The sequence below is a fragment of the Nicotiana tomentosiformis genome, chromosome 6 (assembly GCF_000390325.3).
Source record: "Nicotiana tomentosiformis chromosome 6, ASM39032v3, whole genome shotgun sequence".
Lineage (NCBI taxonomy): Eukaryota > Viridiplantae > Streptophyta > Magnoliopsida > Solanales > Solanaceae > Nicotiana > Nicotiana tomentosiformis.
In genome coordinates, this window is record NC_090817.1 from 81,431,420 (window position 1) to 81,451,040 (window position 19,621).

The 19,621-nt window shown below is 40.3% G+C and overlaps 1 protein-coding gene across 1 annotated transcript; it reads right to left on the reverse strand.

Moving 5' to 3' along the window:
- Window positions 1–7,353: 7,353 nt before the first annotated feature.
- LOC138894289 (uncharacterized) lies at window positions 7,354–8,825 on the reverse strand. The gene is made up of 3 exons (XM_070178976.1): window positions 8,649–8,825; window positions 7,966–8,205; window positions 7,354–7,800 (listed from the first exon to the last, which is right to left on the reverse strand). The coding sequence occupies exons 1-3, from the start codon at window positions 8,823–8,825 to the stop codon at window positions 7,354–7,356; spliced, it is 864 nt and encodes a 287-aa protein (XP_070035077.1).
- Window positions 8,826–19,621: the final 10,796 nt, after the last annotated feature.

Sequence of the window (19,621 nt, forward strand, 5' to 3'; positions counted from 1 at the left end):
GCTTGTATGCGTTCTGATGAGGAGCTCCAATGAAGAAGCCCCTTTGCTCCAACAGGGTCAGCATGACATTTGTAATTTGAAAATTTCCCGCCCGAATCCGGGGCGGGACAATTGCACTTGCGTAACCTTCGTTGGGTAGCATCCGGTGTGCTGCCCGTAGAGGAGGTGGGGAAGGGTTTGGAATGTTGTCATTAGCTTGGCGGCCTCTTCTTTGGACATGAGGTTCTAGATTAACCTCATCCTCACCATTGTCATCTACCTCCTCCCCCGGAAGAATATGTCCAAGAGCATCATTATGAGCCATTTGGTACTTAAAGCGATTGATACACAAAAGTTAGAAAAACAGAAGGAAAGAAAAAACAAGACACACAAATAGTTAGATAGATAGTCAACACCGTCTAACTCCCCGGCAACGGCGCCAAAAAGTGATCGAGGCCAAACCTACACCACTATATAGTAGCGAGGAGTGGTCGATGCAGTTTTACCCGATGAGGCCGGGATCGATTTCCACAAGGAGTTAATTTGGTTTTGAGTCGGGTATCTAACTAATCTAGATGTGCGTGTTATTTCTAATTGCACTTTCAAACATTGTTGCGATTGATTCTATTCTAATTTTATACTAGTGTATGCCAAGTGTAAGCTAAGTACAATATTTTTGGTCAAAGTTTTCAAGTGTTAAAACACACTAGGGTAGTGACTTCCGCCTAGGTGAGTATCTAATGGGTATCAAGAATCTAGGACAAGCTTGTTACGATTGGGGTAATGATATAACCATCACACATAATTGCTCACTCTATACCTCTCGGTAGTTTAAGTGACTTTGCCCGATTTGGCTTTCTCAAGACCAAATGGGTGTTCATACAATCCAAATAAAATTGGCTCAAGTCGGGCATTACTATCTCTAGGTTTAACCCTTTAATTGGGGCTATCAATCTCTTGAGTTTACCCCTATTCCTTGTTAGCCTAAATTTCCTAGACTTAGTCTCTCTTTCTCAAGAAGAGCCTAAGTTATAAAGGCATGAATCAGTGTTTGTAACCATTGATTCTACAATTTTAGCATGAATTAGGCTAAATATCACTAACCCATAAACAATTAAGCCCTAAAATTTAATACCCATTAAATACCCACACTAGGGTTGGGTCACAACCCTAGCTATGGGGTCTAGCTACTCATAAAAATAGCAGAAATCAAAGATAAAGATGAAATATAAGCCATAATATTAAAGTACAAGATGAAAATCTAATGTTTGAAGGTAAATCTATTATAAAATTGCACAAAAAGGAAAAAACCAGCCGTTCACGTGCTCTGCTAAACAAAACTTAACCTAAAAATGTCAAAAAGATCTATTTATACAGAGCTGAAATTTCCGGACAAAAATGCCCCAGTGGGGGATTCGCGGACGCGCAATTCTGACCGCGTCCGCGCTTGAGCTTTTGCGGCCACGTAATAATGAGCGCGATCCGTGTTTCTTCAATACTGGGCTTGGATTGGGTTGAGTTTCGCGGGCCGCATAATTTCAATCGCGTCTGTGTGTGCTTCCATCGTGGTCACGTAATTTGGATGCGAACCGCGTTCTTCAGTTAAGACTGACTTGCAGGGTCTCTACACCTCAAGATGTGCTCTCAGAGGAATTCCCTTCGCATCCGTGTAAGATCAATTCGCGGCCGCGTAATTTGGACGTGGCTCGTGTTCTTCATTTGAGCCCAAACTGTAGAGTCTCTGAACCTCGAACCACGCTCTCAGCAAATATTCCTTCGCGGTCGCGCCAAAGATTTTGCGGCCACTCTTTTCCAACGTGGTCAGCGGTTATTTTAGTACTCAAAGCAGCTTCTCTGAATCTACTTTCGCGCGTAATAGTGGCCGCCTCAGCAGTGGTCCTTACGCGGCCACGCTTTTCTGCCGCTCTCAGCGATCCAGTCTTAGCCTTAGATTAGTATAAGTGTGACTCCTTCATGAGTTGATTATGGCTTCTTTGCCTTATTTTGACCAAACCCTGCAAGCAAGCACATTAAGTTAGTTTTCGGTAATATCTTTCCGCATTTTTGACCCAAAACCTAAGTAAAAGAGAGCAAATAATAGGCTAAAACCCCTAGTTATCAACTCCCCCAAACTTAAGCTTTTGCTTGTCCTCAAGTAAATAAGGTAATTCTCACCTCCACAAAAAAAAGAAAGGAAAATTTCAGCTTTTCTAAGGTGACTTCATCAAGCATCAATTGGGACTAACAACTACCCTCAACACAAATGCATTATCAGCAACATCATGCTATGACTTCTTGAGTTCCATAGTTCTAATGTGACACAAAATCATCAAGAGTTGACTCAATTCATCAAGGAAGCTCGCTCTCTCACGTAGGTCATTGTGGATCCCAAACTTCTCCTCCTTTACTCTCCATGAGCAAATCTCACTTTATAGAATGTGACACTCAAAAACAAGGATTGTAAAGAAGTGCGCTCATCACTCTCAAAAGAATGCCACTAGTCCGGCTCTAAGTACCATAAGCTTGCCCCTTATGTAGATCACCCCTAATGTAAGCTCACTCAACTTGAAATCATATATGGCTTTAGCGGGATGTAATGAAGGCTTTTTGGATATAGGTAGGACATAATAAACTATGATGGTTTCATCTTTCCTTAAGCACTCCATTTTCTCATTTCGGTTCATACTTTCTTGACTCTTTGAGTCATTTTCTTCTTTCTCGGGGAAACTAGAGAGGCATATTGTCACTCTTTCTTGTTCATGACAATCATTTTTCTCATTTTCTCATCATTCTATGCCTTTCGACATTATTTTCTTTGAATCCCTTCAACCTTTTCTTTCTTTTTGACATATTTCTTTTTACCGCTTTATCTTTTTCTTTGCCTTTCCTTTTCATCAACTCCTTTTGTTCTTTGTACCTTTCATCACTTTGAAATTTCTCGTCTCTCCCCCCCCCCCCCAAACTTATGTTTTTGCTCATTGCTCATCATGAATGTTAAGGAAAGATTGGGTGCCAATATATGGTCATTATAAAATGGGTGAAGGCTTGTAATGTGGCTATTGAATAAAAAGGCTTAGGCTCAAAGGGGTTGACTAGGGATATCACATTGGTAGGCTACGAAAGCTTTTACAGTTCTAATGGGACCAAGGAGAGCCTACAATCACTTCTCAAGTCGAGCTACACTTAGAATTTTGCCTAGACAAACATTCAGGGCAAGTTCTAGACTTGTTGGCACGAGACTTGGACTTGCAATGCAATACCTCACCTCTCAAGCTACTGGATTGTTAAAGAGGATAGAGTCAAGGGCCCACAACAAATATAGCTAAGATTGAAGATCACAGATGGCTCACAGAAACCACTTGATGATAGTTTTAGTCAACTCAAGAGTCTAAAGGTCACAACTAGAGCTAATCTCTTCAACAAACTTGTCTCTAACCATGAGGTCAAAGGTAAATGTGTTGGTACCAAGTGAAGCCTGCTTGAGACACTTTTATTCATTACTACTATATATCAAAACAGAAAGCAAAATAGACTCAATCCCTTAAGAAGGTTGTCACACCATCCATCGTTGGGAAGAACCACCCGGTTCACACAACATACACCTTTGGAAAGAACCGAGGAATTAAGAAAATCAAAGGCTAATTGATCGCGCAGAAATGTAAAAAAAGGCTACAAACTCAAAAAGAAGCTAAGCTATTAAGGAAAATTACAAAAGAAGTTATATAGTAAATTACGGAAAGTAAAATGAATATGTACAATAGGGGAGTGAAACGAATATACACAAAGTGGGGATGAGTATATACATGGAATGGTAAAGTTATATACATACCAAAAGTGAAAAATAACAAAAAATAGTATCATAATTATTACATGCCAGTCATTAAAGTCATCAAATCAAAATAAGACCATCCCTAAATAGAAATTAGCATTGTCCTCAATGCTAAAAGTAAAAATAAGCTCAGGGAAGGGATATAGATTAAAGAAAACTCCCTATGTGGTCTCAGGTACTCTGGTAGGGTCCTCAGACTGTGTAGGCTCATCAACTCCATCAGGATCCTCTAATTGAATCTCTAAGTCCTCGGTCTGGGGTACCACAAATCTTCTCACCGGCTCTCTGTCAGCCTCCTACTCTGATGCCTGTGCTGTCTGTACTGCAGGGGAAGTCTCCTCCATAAGCATGTCCGATGGGATATCTCCAGTAGAAGTTAACTTCTCTACCTCCATCTTCAGCAGCTCCACAGACTCTTTTGAAGCTTGGGTCTTCTTTATCTCTTTGACCTGCTTGCCCAGCTCCTTGATCACCTTCCCATGAGTATCTAATGTCTCCAGGATTTTCTTTTGGTTGTCCAGGAGCTTCTTCTGGTTGTCTAGAATCTCCTTCAATGAATCTTCCACTGATGGAGGTACCTGAACCTGTGCTGGGGCTGCCTGTGTTGCGACTGCACTGGATGAGACAGATAACTTTGATGTAGCTGCCTGCAACCAGTTGTTGACGCTGGATAGCGTATGAGTAACCCGCAGTGCAGTCTGAGGGTGAGCTGAGGAGGAAGGTGCAGATAGTGGGGTAGAGACAGATGACCCTGAAGAAGGAGGTGGCATAGCAGCAGATGAACCTTCGACTATGGAAGGCCCGGACCTAGTGGCCACTACCCTTGTCTCTTCAGACTGGCCAGCGGAGGTAGTGGCTTTGCCTTTGGACTTGGGATTGTCTGCTCCCTGAAGGCTGTACCTAGAGAAGGGTCTTTTCGGCTTCACCTTCGTGTCAAAGTGCCTCCCCTCAACCCGCTGGTCCTCTAGGTACATAGTGATGAAATTAGGGTAAGGGTAGGACAATTCTTCCTTCCCGGTTGCCTTGGATATGTTCTGGGCCATGAGGTTCCCCATATTTATTGGGTACCCTGCCATGATGGACGCTATGAGGATCCCCCGGGAGTGTGGAATGTCACTGTCATACTGGCATGGATCAAGGTGGCTGCAGACGATGGTGCACCACCCTTTGGCTTCAAAGCTAAGGGTGTTTCTTGAAATTGAGACTCCCGGTGTAAGCCAGGTCGGTGTTGTCCCTGGTATGGCTATCGCCTCTGCTACCCATGGACGGGCTTCTTTATCTATTGAAAACTTTTGTATGTATAGAGCAACGTCTACATCATCAATCCCGGCATATGTATTCAAAGTTTTGCCATCGAACCAGATCTTCTTATTTCGTACCTTAGTCACATGGGTACCCTTTTTGATGTGGGAAACATTGGCGTAGAATTCCTTGACTAGGTACTCATTTGCTTCCGGAAACTTGCTAGTGAAGAATATCCACCCCACTCTTTCATCAAATTATCTCTTCACATTCGGGTTGTGAGGGAGAAGGTCTCTTTCTATGAAATGACGCTCGAGGGTGAGCGACCTTTGAGGCCACCATTCTCGGAATTTGTGGTAGGCCTTCTCACTCACCAACCTATCTTGCCACACTGTCCGCTTCCTTGATCTACTCAACCCCCCCTCATGGGTGTCACCTCTTCTCCCATCATCCGGACCCTCTTCTTCATCATCATTATCAATAGGATCAGCTGCTGAGGCTGGAGTTGCAGCAGGTAGGGGGGATGGTGCTGAAGTCTCACTACTTCCTTCTGATCCATCATCCGGCTCAGACGAGGAGGTGGGTTGATCAATGAGATGGAAAGGTTGAGATTGAACCTCGGGTTCTTGTGTAGGGGAGAAGGGAGGTATTCACTAGTGTCCGAGGAGTCAGCCTGAGGTCTCATAAGTGGGGCCTTTTTGCTAATAATCTTCTGAGGTGCTAAGGATGCAGTCTGCTTCCCTTTGCCTCGGCCTCGGGAGGATTATCTCCTCCCTTTTGACTTGTCGGGACCACCGCGAGATCACACCATTATCTGCACACACAATTAGTGAAAGATCATTAGTATTGTGGTTCATGGAATCAGCAGAGGACAATAGATGAAATGATCACAGTGTTTCTTAAAGCAGGGTTCCGCTGACAGCATAAAAATGGCCGCGGCCGTGGAAGGGTCAGCGCGATCCACGTAAAAATGAGCGCGACCGCAAAAGAGTTGGGATCAGACTACCAACTCTCTGAACATTGGTTTCCGCTGACAGCGAAATTTGGGATGCGGCCGCAAAAGATCAAACGCGGACAGCGTAAAAATGGACGTGGCTGTGGAAGCAATTGCCAAACTCTCTGAAACACATGAGCGCGGACCGCGAATTTTGGACGCGGCCGCGTATGTTCTAACGATGACCACGGAAAAATCATCGCTTCCGCGAACATGCAACCGTACTCAGCTCTCACAAATTAAAGAATGCGGATAGCGTAAAAATGGACCGCGGTCCGCGAAGTTCAAACAAAACTGGCACTAGCACATTTGAAACCTAGGGATTTCACTAAGTGCAAAATTAATGCAATTAACGTGCATAGTTAATAACCCTATCCCCCCGTTAGGCATGTAAAACAATTACACACATGAATTTTTGCATCAATTAAGCATGATTTTGAGATTGTGGCATGTATTAAACCCTAACTAAAAAGAAAAATTAAAACTAGAAGAAAAGAAAATCAAAAGATGAAATTAATGTAAAGATTTGAGCATACCAGATGTGGATTTGTAGTAGGAAATTGCTTCTTGACTAATGAGATATGAATTAGAAAGTGTAAGAAGTGGAAGATGAACAATGGCCTATTTCGCTGAGAGCGTGGGGTTCAAAAAGTGAAAAAATCCTAAGGACTTCCTATTTATACCAACCCCAGAGGTCACCTGAGCACAGTCCGCGTAATTTCACCGCGTCCGCGCTTTTTACCTTTCGAAGAACCTTTTCAGAAACAGGTCCGCTGAGAGCGGAATAACGGGCGCGGCCGTGTAATATCAACGCGGACTGCGAAATTACGAACGCGGACGCGAATACAACTTCAGCGAGTTGATATTCTGGACTTTTCAAGTCCGCGTCCGCTGACAATTTACGCCCCTGCGAAAAGCTCTCGTTGACCGCGAAATGTTGAGCGCGGTTCGCGTAATTCCCCACACTTAGGCAAATTGTTTTTTCCAGCAACAGTTCTGTACTGCATAAACAATTCCTACACAAAGATCACAACCAGTTAGTTCAAAATAAAGCCCGATCTAATAAGAAAATCAAAAAAAGAAAGAAAAACACATGGGTTGCCTCCTAAGAAGCGCCTGATTTAACGTCGCGGCATGACGCATATTACCAACATCATTGGAAATTGATCAAGGCCACCACATGGCTGTCATCAAACTTGACGAGATAATGCTTTACTCGGTGCCCATTAACTCTGAAGATTTCACCATTTTTGTTTTTTAAGTCAAGAGCACCAAACGGAGTCACGTGCACCACCTCAAAAGGGCTACTCTATTTTGACTTGAGCTTTCCCGGAAACAGTCGTAACCGGGAGTTGAATAGAAGAACCAAGTAACTCTCCTTGAATTCTTTGTTCCGGGCATATTTGTCATGTAAGTACTTCATCTTGTCCTTATACAAGGACGAGCTGGAATAGGCATGAAACCGGAATCCATCAAGTTCATTGAGTTGCTCTACCCGGAGATTGGCTGCTATATCCCATTCAAGGTTTACTTTCTTGAGCGCCCACATGGCCTTGTACTCTAACTCAACCGAAAGATGGTATGCTTTCCCAAATACCAACCGGTACGGAGACATACCAATTGGAGTCTTGTACGCAGTTCTATAAGCCCACAAAGCATCGTCAAGTTTCCTTGACCAATCTGCCTGGTTTGCATTAAGAGTTTTTGATAATATTCTCTTTATCTCCCTGTTGGAGACCTCAACTTGTCCACTAGCCTGGGGATGATAAGGGGTTGACACCTTATGATTGACACCATACTTGGAAAGTAAAGTGTCGAAGGCCTTGTTGCACAAATGAGAACCCCCATCACTGATGATCGCCTTAGGAGTGCCAAACCTTGTGGAGATATTTTTCTTTAAGAACGCCACCACACTTCATGCCTCATTGTTGGGCAAAGCTATAACTTCAACCCACTTGGAAACATAATCAACAACAACCGGAATATAAGTGTTATCACACAAACTCACAAAAGGCCCCATGAAGTCTATGCCCCACACGTCAAAAATATCGATCTCAAGAATAGTGGTGAGAGGCATTTCATCCTTCTTGAAAATTCCACCAGCTCTTTGGCATTCATTACACCTCTTAACAAGCTCACTTGCATCTTTATATAGGGTAGGCTAATAAAATCCACAACTAAGAACCTTTGAAGTAGTTCTCGCCCCACCATGATGACCAACGTAGGACGAGGAATGGCAAGCATCAATAATATTCATTTGCTCCTTTTCCGGGACACATCTCCGGATCACACCATCATTGCAAATCTTGAAAAGATAGGGCTCGTCCCAATAATAATACATTCTGCCCCGTTTGAGTTTTTTCCTTTGGTTAGAAGAGAGCTCACTCGGGACAATTCCGGTCACAAGAAAGTTAGCCACATCGACGAACCAAGGCATACCATTCAAAGACACAGAGAGGAGTTGTTCATCCGAGAACGAATCATTAATTTCGATGCCATTGTGGGGCCTCCCCTCCTTTTCTAAGCGGGACAAGTGGTCCGCCACTTGATTATCATTCCTTTTCTATCAATGATTTCAAGGTCAAACTCTTGAAGTAGAAGAACCCATCTCATCAACCTAGCCTTCGAGTCCTTTTTGGTCATCAAGTAACAGAGTGTCGCGTGATCGGTGTGCACAATCACTTTGGCACCCATGAGATATGGCCTGAACTTTTCCATGGCAAAGGCAATGGCTAATAACTCTTTATCGGTCACTGTATAATTGACTTGGGCGTCATTCATTGTTTTTCTTGCATAATAGACCGGATGAAATATCTTGTTGACCCTTTTCCCCAAAACTGCTCCTACCGCAATGTCACTAGCATCGCATATGAGCTCAAATGGTAAGCTCTAATTAGGTGCGGTGATGAATGGAGTGGTTGTCAATTTATACTTGAGAATCTCAAAAGCTTTCATGCAATCTTCATTGAACACAAACTTTGCATCCTTTTCTAGCAGCTTGCACAAGGGGTTCACCACTTTTGAGAACTTGATGAACCTTCGGTAGAACCCCGCATGCCCAAGAAAGCTCCTAACTCCCTTGACGGAAGTAGGAGGAGGTAGTTTTGAAATAACTTCAATCTTCGCTTTGTCCACTTCAATACCGTTCTTTGAGATCTTATGGCCGAGGACAATGCCCTCCTCAACCATAAAGTGACATTTTTCCCAATTAAGCACTAGGTTGGTCTCTTCACATCGGGCCAACACTTTGTCAAGATTATCCAAGAATTCTTCAAATAAGTCCCCCACGACACTAAAATCATCCATGAACACTTTGAGGAAGTCCTACACCATATCCGTAAATATTGCCACCATACACCGTTGAAAGGTAGCCGATGCATTACACAAACCAAATGACATCCGTGAGAATGCAAATGTTCCATACGGACATGTGAAAGTGGTTTTATCTTGGTCCTCTGGTGCAATAAGAATCTGGTTGTACCCTGAGTACCCATTCAAAAAGCAAATAGTAGGCACGCCCGGAAAGTCTGTCCAACATTTGATCGAGAAAGGGCAATGGAAAGTGGTCTTTGCGGGTCACTTTGTTCAGCATTTATGTAGTCCATACATACCCTCCATCCGGTGACAGTATGATTGGGATCAACTCATTTTTCTCATTTATGACCACAATCATACCCCTTTCTTCAGCACATATTGTACCGGTGAAGTCCATGAGCTATCCGAAATAGGGTACACAACCCCTGTATCAAGCCACTTGATAATTTCCTTCTTGACGACCTCTTGCATAGCATCGTTCAACCTCCTTTGATGTTCCACGGAGGGTTTGGCATCATCCTCTAGTATAATTTTGTGCATGTAAAAGGTGTGGCTTATACCCCGAATGTCAGCCAAAGTTCATCCAATTGCCTTTTTCCTTTTTTAAAGCACTGCAAGGGTGGAGTCTACCTGCACGTTAGTTAGGCAAGCAGAAAGAATAACATGTAATCTGAAAGAAGGGCCTAAGAATTCATACCTTAGGTGTGAAGGCAAAGGTTTCAACTCGAATGTTGGTGGCTCCTTGATTGAGGGCTTTGTTGGTGGAGTCTTCCGGTTTTCCAAGTACAAGGAAAGTTTAAAGGGCCCATATGAGTAGGATCCCATTCCTTACAACGCATTTGCACATTCAACCGGGCCTTCCTTTTCATTGTCCTCATGGTTCAACAACACAGCTTCCAAAGGGTCTTCCACATTGGTCATGGCACTCGTGTCATCAACTATCACCTATGTCACTAGATCCAAAAAAGAGCAAACTTCATTGCTATTTGGATGCCTCATTGATTTGGACACGTGGAATACAACCTTTTCATCGCCCACTCGGAAGGTGAGGTCCCCTGCTTCCACATCACACAATGCCTTCCTTGTTTCTAGGAAATGTCTCCCCAATATTATATGCACCTCATAGCCGACTTCGCAGTCGAGAATCACAAAATCAACAGCCAAAATAAACTTGTCGACCTAGACTAGAACATCATCAATAATACCAAGCGGCCTTTTCATTGTACGATCCTTCATTTGTAATCTCATGGAAGTAGCTCTTGGTTGCCCAGTACCTAGTGTATTGAACACGGAATATGGTATCAAATTAATACTTGCTCCCAGATCACACAAGGCTTTTGCAAATTCGGCGCTACCAATGATGCATGGAATTGTAATGGCACTGGGATATTCAAGCTTTGGAGAGATCGAGTGCACAATGGCACTCACTTGATGAGTCATTTTGATGGTCTCACAATTCATAGATCTCTTCTTAGTTACCAAGTCCTTCATGAACTTGGCATATCCCGACATTTGTTCGAGAGCTTCCACCAAGGGCACATTGATTGACAAACTTTTCATCATCTCAATAAAATTCTTGAATTGATTTTCATTATTTTGCTTTGCAAGCCTTTAAGGATACAGTGGAGGAGGCCTTGGCAAAGGGGCCTTGGCTTTAGGCACTACCGTTTCCGGTATGTCTATCACGTGTTCCCTAGATGGGTTCACATCATTTTGAGTCTCCTCCATGTTGTCATTTATTTATCCTCACTTCATCATTCATATTCTCATCATTGGCTTGAATCTCATTATCTTCTTGCAACACAACATCTTCACTCACAATCTTCTTTGGATTAGAGGTACTTGCATCTCCACCTCTACCGCTTCTTGTGGTAACCGCCATAGCATGGCCTGTATTGTTCCCACCCTTCGGGTTTACTACCGAATCACTTGGTAGTGCCCCCTTAGGGTGAGTATTCAATGCTTGGGAAATTTGACCCATTTGTACTTCCAAGTTGCGAATAGAGATAGTATGAGAGGCTATTTAGGCATCGGAGTCAGCATTCCTTTCCATCATTTGTTTGAACATACTCTCTATCAGCCCCATCTCATTGTTTGAAGAACTTTTCCCTTGAGACAAGTATGGAGGCGGATTATTTGGTTGTTGATACATCGGGGGCCTTTGAACGCCCGACCCCCGGTTGTCTCGATTATTATTATTCCAACCCCCTTGGTTTCCATTTCTGCCCCAATTGTTATTGTTGTTCCCCCAATTCTTCGAGTTGTTGTTGTTGCCATTGTTCAAATTCCCTTGGCCTTGAATGCCCCAATTTAGATTGTTCCCTTGCAATCTCCATTGTTGATTTAGAGCATTTCTCCGTTGACCTTGGTAGTTATTGGCATATAATACTTCCTCACTTTGATCATCATAAGAATCGTCTTGATTGTCACCACTACCACTTTGCTCATATTGATCTTGATTGTTTTGCACTTGTTGGCCACGTTGTCTCCTCCTGTTGACCATTACATTTACCCCTTCCATGGCATTTACTTGCTTTGTCCCTTGAACTTGCTGAAGCTGGGCCTTGGCTAACTGATTCATAGTAGTTGTCAACTCGTCTATGGCTTGTTTGTGACCACGAATTCCTTGTGAAGATGGATGACATTAGGGTCACCCTGAGGAACATTTGCCCGACTCTGCTAAGCTGAAGATGTGTCAGCCATCTCATCAAGTATGTCACAAGCATCGGCATAAGGCGTCTTCATAAAATTTCCCCCAGCTAGTTGATTCACCACACACTGGTTGGTCGAGTTGATGCCCCTATATAATGTCTGTTGAATCATTGCTTCAGTCATATCATTATTTGGGCATTCCTTGACCATTGTCCGGTATCGCTCCCAGATTTCATGTAGGGGTTCATTAGGTTCTTGTTTAAAGGCTAAGATCTCATCCCTCAATGTTTCCATATGACCCGATGAGAAAACCTTGGCTGTAAAATTTTCTGCCAACTCATCCCAAGTGTGTATGGAGTGGTTGGGTATCCTCTCAAGCCAGTCCAAAGCTTTCCCTCTAAGTGAAAATGGGAAAAGTCTCAATCTTAGAGCGTCCTCCAACACATTGGTCTGCTTGTTCCCACAACATGTGTCAACAAAACCCTTTAGATGCTTGTATACGTTTTGATGAGGAGCTCCAATGAAGAAGCCCCTTTGCTCCAATAAGGTCAGCATGACATTTGTAATTTGAAAATTTCCCGCCCGAATCCGGGGCGGGACAATTGCACTTGCGTAACCTTCGTTGGGTAGCATCCGGTGTGCTGCCCGTGGAGGAGGTGGGGGAGGGTTTAGAATGTTGTCATTAGCTTGACGGCCTCTTCTTTGGACTTGAGGTTCTAGATTAACCTCATCCTCACCATTGTCATCTACCTCCTCCCCCGAAAGAATATGTCCAAGAGCATCATTATGAGCCATTTGGTACTTAAAGCGATTGATACACAAAAGTTAGAAAAATAGAAGGAAAGAAAAAACAAGACACACAAATAGTTAGATAGATAGTCAACACCATCTAACTCCCCGGCAACGGCGCCAAAAAGTGATCGAGGCCAAACCTACACCACTATATAGTAGCGAGGAGTGGTCGATGCAGTTTTACCCGATGAGGCCGAGATCGATTTCCACAGGGAGTTAATTTGGTTTGGAGTCGGGTATCTAACTAATCTAGATATGCGTGTTTTTTCTAATTGCACTTTCAAATATTGTTGCGATTGATTCTATTCTAATTTTATACTAGTGTATGCCAAGTGTAATCTAAGTACAATATTTTTGGTGAAAGTTTTCAAGTGTTAAAAGGCACTAGGGTAGTGACTTCCGCCTAGGTGAGTATCTAATGGGTATCAAGAATCTAGGACAAGCTTGTTACGATTGGGGTCGTGATATAACCATCACACATAAGTGCTCACTCTATACCTCTCGGTAGTTTGAGTGACTTTGCCCGATTTGGTTTTCTCAAGCCCAAATGGGTGTTCATACAATCCAAATAAAATTGGCTCAAGTCGGGTATTACTAACTCTAGGTTTAACCCTTTAATTGGGGATATCAATCTATTGAGTTCACCCCAATTCCTTGTTAGCCTAATTTTTCTAGACTTAGTCTCTCTTTTTCAAGAAGAACCTAAGTTATAAAGGCAAGAATTAGTGTTTGCAACCACTAATTCTACAATTTTAGCATGAATTAGGTTAAATATCACTAACCCATAAACAATTAAGCCCTAAAATTCAAGACCCTTTAATACCCACACTAGGGTGGGGTCACAACCCTAGCTGTGGGGTCTAGCTACTCATAATAACAGCAGAAATCAAAGATAAAGATGAAATATAAGCCATAATATTAAAGTACAAGATGAAAATCTAATGTTTGAAGGTAAATCTATTATAAAATTTCCCAAAAAGGGAAAAACCAGCCATTCATGTGCTATGCTAAACAAAACTTAACCTAAAAATGTCAAAAAAATCTATTTATACACAACTGAAATTTCCGAACAAAATGCCCATGCGGAGGATTCATGGACGCGTAATTCTGACAGTATCCGTGCTTGAGCTTTCGCGTCCGCGTAATAATAAGTACGGTCCGCATTTGTTCAATACTGGGCTTGGATTTGGCTTAGTTTCGCGGACCGCATAATTTCAACTGCGTGTGCTTCCATCCCGGCTGCGTAATTTGGACGCAGACCACGTTCTTCAGTTAAGCCTGACTTGCAAGGTTTCTGCACCTCAAGATGCGCTCTCAGCGGAATTACCTTCGCGTCCGCGTAAGATCAATTCGCGGCCGCGTAATTTGGACGCGGGTCACGTTCTTCATTTGAGCCCAAATTGTAGAGTCTCTGAACCTCGAACCATGCTCTCAGCAAAAATCCCCTCGCGGCCGCGCTTTTCCAACGCGGTCAACGGTTAATTTAGTACTCAAAGCAGCTTCTCTCAATCTACTTTCGCAGACCGCGTAATAGTGGCTGCCTCAACGGTGGTCCTTACGCGGTCACACTTTTCTGCCGCTCTCAGCGCTCCAATATCAGCCTTAGATTAGTGCAAGTTTGACTCCTTCATGAGTTGATTATGGCTTCTTTGCCTCATTTTGACCAAACCCTGCAAGTAAGCACATTAAATTAGTTTTCAGGAATACCTTTACGCATTTTTGAACCAAAACCTAAGCAAAAGAGAGCAAATAATAGGCTAAAACCCCTAGTTATCACTGCTTCCTTTCTTATATAAATAAAGGACTTTTCAGTTCATTATGAACTTGAGTTTGAAGTTGAATAAATATATCAATTTTCCTCTATACTTGTCTTCAGTTTCTTTACTTTACAGTCTTTATTTTATAACACGTTATCAGCACGAGACTCTGTCATCTCGAGCAAATACTTTGAAAGTATCATAGAGAAAATGCTTGGGCAGCAGGTTAGGGTCGTCAATTATTTCCACGCGGTGGTGCGATATAAGAACTCCCATGTATATATATGTGCGTCTGTCTGCATCTGTCCATCCACTTTCTTTCTCCTCTTTTGAGCTCAAGTTTACCGATTTTGCTGTTACTTCCGACATTACCGGTTAATCAGAGCTCTTTTTACTTATTTGCCATCAACGTTTCTACCGACGAATTCAGCAAACCTTTCAGATGAGTTTAGAAAAGCAACCATGGCGAGTATCATGCGCCCCTTACTTTGATGCCCTCTGGTTCTGCTACTCTCCAGTCCATCAGGTGCAGCAATACTATAGAGTTGGTGTCCTTGATAATTGTAGTCAGAAGTGGAGTGCTCTTTTTGATTTTCTGACTTAAAAAACCAAAAGGACTTCTGAAGTGGAGGAAATTTTGGAAACACGTGAGAAAGCAAAGCCTCACCTGTGGTCATTTCAAACCCTAGAAGAAGCCGCGTATCATTGGAGAGAACTCTTTGACCATCTACATGAAGAGTAAAATCCTAAAGGCATACCTTCTCCAGCGATCCTTATTAGTTGGGTTCATCTCCGACGTAAGGCGACACTCTTATGTCCGTGGTTAGATCTTGTTCATTACGAACATCATAAGGTAAATTATATCCTTGAGGTGGTGAGTTTTTCTTCTTGGCAGTAGTGATGTAGATATCACTTACATCTGGAGTGGCCAAATTTGTGTAACTTAATTTGAGCCTTTTGCTTATATTTTAATATCTTTATCATCACTTGCTTGATTATATGTTACGTATACAATACCTATTTTGATATTTGTTTTCATTCTAATTATCTTAATCACAAAGTGGATAAAATTGTTAGATTCACTTAAACTCCAGCAGAGTTTGCAAGAAATATACAACCACCAGAAGTGGTTATGTTTCGTATATCTCATTGTCACTAAATTTTGCTAACCACAAGAAGTGGTGTATGCCTATGACCATCAAAAGTGATAATTTAGACTTTTTGTGGTTACAATTAAAGATAAACTAGAGAAATATTCTCTATATTACATACACGCCTCGATTTGCTCCTGAAGTAGTAAATATTTTAAAAGAGGTTGAAGCATCACAATTTGATGTGATTAATGCGTGTTCAGATAATTATGTTCGATTTCCTAAAGGATGAGAATTTTTATAAATATTAAACCATTCCCTGAAGTGAATGTGACAATATTAATAAAGTCGTAAATATGAGCATGCTATTGATGTAAATATATTACGATTCACCTCCAGAAGAGGTAATATGATTGAGAGAATATATACTTTATTTTTCGTATTTTAATTTGCTCCGGAATAAGTAACGCAATTGAAATTTTCTTCCGAAGCGGGAAAATATTATGAAACTGTGTTTTTCTGTGTGTAAATAATATAATGAGCTATTCAAAGTTATTTTTGAAGTACATTTTCATTCCCTGGAGTGAATTAAGAAATACCACAACTCACCTCCAGAAGAGCTAGAATAACAGAGGATATAAATATTATTTTTGTGGCATAAAGATCATTATCGCACGTACATGTTGTACGTAAAACATCTTGGATAATTTTATTAAGTATCATTCTAAGGCAAAAATACTACAAACACATTAATATATTATGGTTAGTTATTGAGTTCCCCGAAGAAAATAACAACTCGTGTATCTTTTCTTAAAAGATGCAATGACTATGTGGTTGCCGTATTAATACAAAATATTCAGATGTTAATGATATTTCTCCTTGAAGGAGATATTTGTCACAAAGTTAGTGGTAGAAATATTAAAATTCTTAATTTTCGTCATTTATAAATTTAGAATTAGCTTTATATTGTTCATCTGATTATGATTTTCTCTCATGACACTAGAAGTGTCTGAGTAATATTTGGTAGTACAACAAAAGCTCCTAAAGAGCTAACTGATTGTCTAGAAGACATATGACACCAGTAATGTCTGATAAATATTAGATTGTGGATAATAAATGAAGGCTCTTGAAGAGCTTATATACAAATATTTCATTCAGATTATATGATTATGGTCAAAATATATGTTGTAGTAAACCCGAAGTTTACTAATACATATGACTATCATACTGAGACTACAAATAATTAAAAAATTGAAAATCTTCACGTTTCCACAATCATATGGGGCAAATATATATGCGAGAAGTTACCTGCCTTATTCTTTAAATTTGTACTACATCATGTATCACAGTATACCAGAAGTTTACTAATGCAAAAACAGTCACAGTAAATCAGAAATTTACTGAAACAAAAGTAGCCACAGTAAATCAGAAATTTACTGATGCAAAAGTTTATGCCATAGTAAATCAGAAGTTTACTTAGAGATAACACATGCCATGATAAACTTGAAGTTTTCATTTACCATTTTTAAATGAGCTATTTGAGAATTCAAATAAGCATATACTGCAGAACTAGAAGATTCTTCAAGAATTCTCTTGTGTTGCTTGTTCTCATAATAACTTAATTATACCAGCTAAAGTTGAGACTAAAATCCCCGAATTCTGGAATATATAAAAGGTGAATATGGGCCTATTCACCTATCATGTGAACCACTTATAGATGCATATATAAGATGGTTACATGTATGTTTATTGTCAACCTGCAGTTTGGCATTTGAAATTGTCTTTCTCAATTAAGAGCATAATTTTCAGATTATGAAATCAAGATAGTTCATCTTGATGATGCTGGTTTATATCCAAGCTAGTTTAGCATTGAATACCTCCTATTAATGGATAAACTATTGCTTATGAGAACAAAGCCTCATGTGTTGGTCTAAAGATTTTCTAAATTGCATACAACATCACTTGTATGCATCAGACTAACAAAATATGATAAGTCCTCCCCTCACAATTGGTTTAGGATTAGAAACCAAATATTTTTCTATCTAATAACTTTTGATGTGTGGTATATGATTAATTTCTCTACCACAATGCACAAAGATAGGTTTCCCAAAAAACGAATTGGGATATGTGTTAGTTTTTCTAACATCTTTGGGGGATGGAATAAACATTTGAAAAATATGCTATATGAATCGAATTATCATTAATATGATCCTCACTTAGAAGATAATTCAAGTCAAATACCAGAAGCATTTGCTGATCCAAAATTAAATATCATATTTCAGCTACAAATGCTCCTAATAAAATTAAAGTCCCTAGAGGATAAAGTTTACTGCACGCATGAAACGTAGAATATGAGAAAAAATCCACAATTTTGTACGAAAACAATGTTGCATGCATAGCCCAATTGAAGGGAGGATTTATAAAAGGAGATAGAACGAAGCACATTTCACCAAAATTATTCTACACACACGATTTTTAGAAAAATGGTGACATCGATTTGCAACAAATCCGTTCAAGTGGCAATCCAACAGATTTGTTCACTTTGCCAACTTCAACTTTTGAGAAGATGATATACAAGATTGGAATGTAGAGACTCAAATATTTAGAAAAAGGTTTTCATCAGGGGGAGTGAAATACGCGTTGTACTCTTTTTCCCTTACTAAGGTTTTTCCCACAGGGTTTTCCTTATAAGGGTTTTAATGAGACAACTAGTTATGCGTATTACTAAATATGTGTACTATTTTTCCTTCACTAGAATTTTTTTCCACGGGATTTTTCCTAGTAAGGTTTTAACGAGGCACATTATCTTTTAATGAACATCCAAGGGGGAGTGTTATGAAAATATTATATTGTGGATGTTCATTGATTACTCCGCTATAGATAATCTTCCTGAAAAAGATTATCCATTTAGTACTCTGTTGAAATTTATCTACAAGCAGCTGATGGAGGCAGGTTGCAAGCAACTCAATGAAATGATTTGCAGCAGTTTCTTATTAAACATGCATGTTGCAAGCAGCTCATGCAGACAACTTACAAGCAGCTAAAGAAAAGTGTTGCAGTTGCTTCCTGAAAAGCCTCGCAGCTGCTTTCTTTTTTCTATAAATAAAGGAGTTTTCAGTTTATTATGAACATGAGTTTGAAGTTGAATAAATATATCAATTTCTCTCTATACTTATCTTCGTTTTCTTTACTTTACGTTCTTTATTTTATAACAATACGTAGGTTACTCAATTGTACAGCGTCAGCGAAATAGACTAGTACTTCTTTTCAATAAATCTGCATTTAACTATTATCTTTATTCTTTGGTGTTAGTTAACAAATTTCTATACCTATCTTAACGTCAACTTACTTTTACATTTCAAATTCATGTTTAATAATGGCTTGCACAAAGTATTACACCATTTGTGACAACGATATTTTCTATAATATTTCTAAGAGAACGTTCATGCCATCACCACAACACATAGTTTCATGCCCCAAACCGTATCCTCTCTATGTTCCTGTTTGATGACAGTATTTGATTAGATATGAAGTTTAAAACATTACTAGCCGGCGAAAGAAAAATAATAAAGCATTAGTTTAATAGAAAACAAATTAAACCACATAAAAATTCAAAATCCGAATAGTTTAATATATTCAAATCCTTGAAGGTTATAAAAGTTGTGTAAAAGAGGAATAGTGTAGAACATTCTGAAATGTCTTAGATTGAAAATATTGTCATATAAATTTGAATTATAGAAAAATCGGATTAGTAGTTATCGTAAAAAGAAGAAGACAGTATTCCTTTTAATGTTCATTTACTTAAATTGCTCTAAATTTTGTTTCTTCTATCAATGCTAGAATAACGTGCAAGGCAACACGGGAATATATCATATCATCATCATACTATATTATAAGCATGGAGATCTAAAATGAAAATTAAAAGACTAAGAGGATGTTTGACTAAGCTTATAAGCTGGTCAAACTAGCT

What these genes read in the sequence shown, in the direction of transcription:
- LOC138894289 (XM_070178976.1), bottom strand. Translation starts at nt 8,825, where the DNA reads ATGAATGACGCCCAAGTCAATTATACAGTGACCGATAAAGAGTTATTA. An exon ending in AGGCTAGGTTGATGAGATGG is followed by an intron (nt 8,206 to 8,648) that starts GTTCTTCTACTT and finishes GGATTTTATTAG; the next exon opens with CCTACCCTATATAAAGATGC. An exon ending in TAGCTTTGCCCAACAATGAG is followed by an intron (nt 7,801 to 7,965) that starts GCATGAAGTGTG and finishes TATCATCCCCAG; the next exon opens with GCTAGTGGACAAGTTGAGGT.